This window comes from Juglans microcarpa x Juglans regia, chromosome 7D (assembly GCF_004785595.1).
Source record: "Juglans microcarpa x Juglans regia isolate MS1-56 chromosome 7D, Jm3101_v1.0, whole genome shotgun sequence".
In the NCBI taxonomy this organism is placed as follows: domain Eukaryota; kingdom Viridiplantae; phylum Streptophyta; class Magnoliopsida; order Fagales; family Juglandaceae; genus Juglans; species Juglans microcarpa x Juglans regia.
Window position 1 is genome coordinate 14,091,499 of NC_054606.1, and position 3,462 is coordinate 14,094,960.

Genomic DNA, 3,462 nt, shown 5'->3' on the forward strand with positions numbered 1-3,462 from the left:
ATAATTATTCATATATTATTTTTTATTAAATAACATTAATTAATTATTCTTGTGCATTGTGCAAATCTACAACTAATTATACATATATAAGAAGAAATACCAATATAAATAGCTTACGAAAATTAAAAAAAAAAACCAATATAAGTGTCAAAATTGTATTGATGATGAAATTAATTTATAGATGGATGAAGAATCAAAGTTCGTATGTTATGCCACGTAATAACATGAGGATTACTATATGTATGCCACGTAATAATTGGCTTTGCATTACCCAAATTAAATCTACGCAATAATTTATCTCTGTCAATCTTAAATGAGTGCGGTTTGATGCATCAAACTGTGTATTGATACTGACATGACCTTTTTATTTAAAAGAAAAATAAAAGAATAAAAATCTTAAGAGAAGAAGAATATTCTGTGTCTCATGAAAATTATTTTTTGTCTTTATTTGTACCGTTTCATTAAACGGATACTTTGCATATCAATATCAGTACGCGATTTGGTACGCAAACTCTCTGACAAGAAGTGTTTTGTATCTTTAAATTACCTATCATGATCTTATTGTTCAAAAAATTATCATATAATATTTCCTGAAATATAAATGACATCATGAGATTCTTATAATCTAATAATATGTCATGTCATTAAAGTTACACATATGCTAATAAATTATTTGTAAAAATACTAATTCTTAATCATATATATATATATATATATATATATATATATATATATACAACGTATCAAGATAAAATGAGAGTACGAAATTATATATATATATATATATATATATATATATATACACACACTCCTCTCTCTATACAATAATTGAAAAGATGAATTCAGAGGAAGCAACTAGTACTAAACTAAATGAAGCAAGTTGGCGTACGTAAAAGTGTAGAAGGCCAAAGGCAAGGTTTGGCGGCATTTATATCTAGCCAACGCTAGCTGCTTGCTTGCAAGGCATATGCGGGTTAAAGCTATTCGATCCCTTTACTGCTACCTTCCCCCACACATCGTCAACATCTCTTTAACAGAATATGTCTCGTGCTCCCATCCACTTTATATTGCCCCTATCACCCACACTATATAAAATATTCTTCTTGTGCTTCACCCATATTTTGGTTCTCTCGACAATGGGGAATTGTCTTACCCTCCCTGTTCCTGCCGCAATGAATCTGTCCAAGAAGAGCAGTTCTCTGCTGGCCATCGACACCATTTTCAAGCTTCCCTCTCCACTCCCAGTTTGGCCAAAGGGTACGTACCTATTATATACTGCTCTCATCAACATGATTGTTGCTATTTTTGTGATGATTTCGTTTAAATATCAGTCAAAGCTTTGGTCTTGGTGTAGGGGAAGGGTTTGCAAGTGGGATTATGGATCTGGGAGGTGGATTGCAAGTGCGTCACATATCAGACTTGGTGAAAGTTTGGGCAACCCGTGAAGGTGGACCCGACAACCTTGGGGCTACGTTTTTCGAACCATCCCAGATGCCAGCTGGTTTCCATATGTTGGGTTCGTACAGTCAACCAAACAACAAGCCCTTCTTCGGATGGGTTCTTGCAGGGAAAGATGATGGATCAGCTGAAGCTTTGAAAACGCCAGTCGATTATACTCTGGTTTGGAGCAGTGAGTCTTCAAAGATCAAAGCAGATGGGAATGGCTACGTGTGGCTGCCAATTCCCCCGATGGTTACAAAGCCGTAGGTCACGTGGTCACAACCTCGCCTGAGAAGCCATTGCCAGATAAAATCAGGTGCGTTCGATCTGACCTCACGGACCAAAGCGAGGCCTTCACGTGGATCTGGAGTCCAGGTAAAACCAGCGACGCCAATGGCTTCAATGTGTACAGTGTGAGACCCAGCATTAGGGGGACCAAAGCTCTTGGTGTCTCTGCTGGTACTTTTGTGGCTCAAATTGGTGGGACTGCCTCTCCTTTGTCTATTGCTTGTTTGAAGAATGCCGAGTCCAACTTTTCTTGTATGCCAAATCTAATGCAGATTGAGGCATTGATTCAAGCCTACTCTCCATGGGTGTACTTCCATTCAAAAGAAGAGTTCCTACCTTCTTCAGTGAAATGGTATTTTGGGATGGGGGCACTTTTGTATAAGAAAGGGGAAGAATCAAACCCTGTTCCAATCGAACCCGATGGCTCGAACCTTCCCCAGGGTGGTTCAAACGATGGTGCTTATTGGTTAGACCTGCCTGTGGATGCTGGGGCCAAAGATACAGTCCGGAAAGGAGAGCTACGAAGCTCCCAAGTTTATGTACATGTAAAACCCATGATGGGTGCAAGCTTCACAGACATAGCCATTTGGATTTTCTATCCATTTAATGGTCCGGCTAGGGCTCAGCTTGGTGTTGTCACCGTCTCACTGGGAAAGATAGGTGAACATGTTGGTGATTGGGAGCATGTGACCCTTAGAGTAAGCAATTTCAATGGGGAGCTTCAAAGGGTTTACTTCTCACAACACAGTGGAGGAACATGGGTGGAGGCATATGACCTTGAGTTTCAAAGTGGGAACAAAGCTGTGGGCTATGCATCATTGCATGGACATGCTTTGTATGCAAAGGCAGGAGTTGTGTTGCAAGGGAATGGAGCAATAGGAATAAGGAACGATACGGAGAAGAGCAAGGTGGTGATGGATACTGGAGGGAGCTTTGAAATAGTGGCCGCTGAATATTTGGGGTCAGCTGTTGATGAGCCAGCTTGGCTGAACTATTGCAGGGAATGGGGTCCCAAAATTAGCTATGACATTGCTGAGGAGATTAAGAAGGTGGAGAAAGCATTGCCTGGACCCCTTAAATCTGCTTTCAAGAAGTTTGTCAATGCCCTACCAAATGAAATCTTGGGGGAGGAGGGTCCCACGGGTCCCAACATGAAGGGCAACTGGCTCGACGATGAAAAATGATTCATGCATATATATTTTTTTAAAATTGTTATTTTTATAAACTTTGTTCAATTAAGTTGTGGCTGATATTATTGAAAGGATTTCCGGTGAGTTTGGATAGTGAATTGAAATTAGTTGATTTGATATAAAAGTTGAATTAAAATATTATTAAAAATATTATTTTTTAATATTATATATTATTATTTTAAGATTTGAAATAGTTGAATTATTTATTATATTTTATATAAAAATTTATAAAAATTATAACAATAAAATAATTAAAAAAAAAAAAGATAAAATGAAACGATTTTTATATCCAGACAGCACCTTAGAATTTGTGTTATAAGGTTGTAAAAAAAAGGAATTGTCAAAACTTATATCAAAAAGCAAATGCCTGTTACGGAAAAAAAAAAAAAAAATCCCTTTTATTCCCTTTTCCTTTCATTATTGAATTAGATTAATCTTCGATCGGTGGGACCAGTCACCAGATCAATATCGTTAGAAAAATGGTCAGCATCCTGAAATAGAAAAAATGGTTTGTCAATCTAAATGAACGACAAATGGGAGGGAG

General features: G+C 37.5%; 1 protein-coding gene across 1 annotated transcript; it reads left to right on the forward strand.

The window, feature by feature from the left end:
- The first annotated feature begins 824 nt into the window (after nucleotides 1-824).
- On the forward strand, nucleotides 825-3,062 carry LOC121239877. Its single transcript, XM_041137232.1, is given in 3 exon segments — nucleotides 825-1,257; nucleotides 1,355-1,687; nucleotides 1,690-3,062. Coding segments are annotated over 3 exon segments (1,773 nt in total). The 5' UTR covers nucleotides 825-1,040; the 3' UTR covers nucleotides 2,913-3,062.
- Nucleotides 3,063-3,462: the final 400 nt, after the last annotated feature.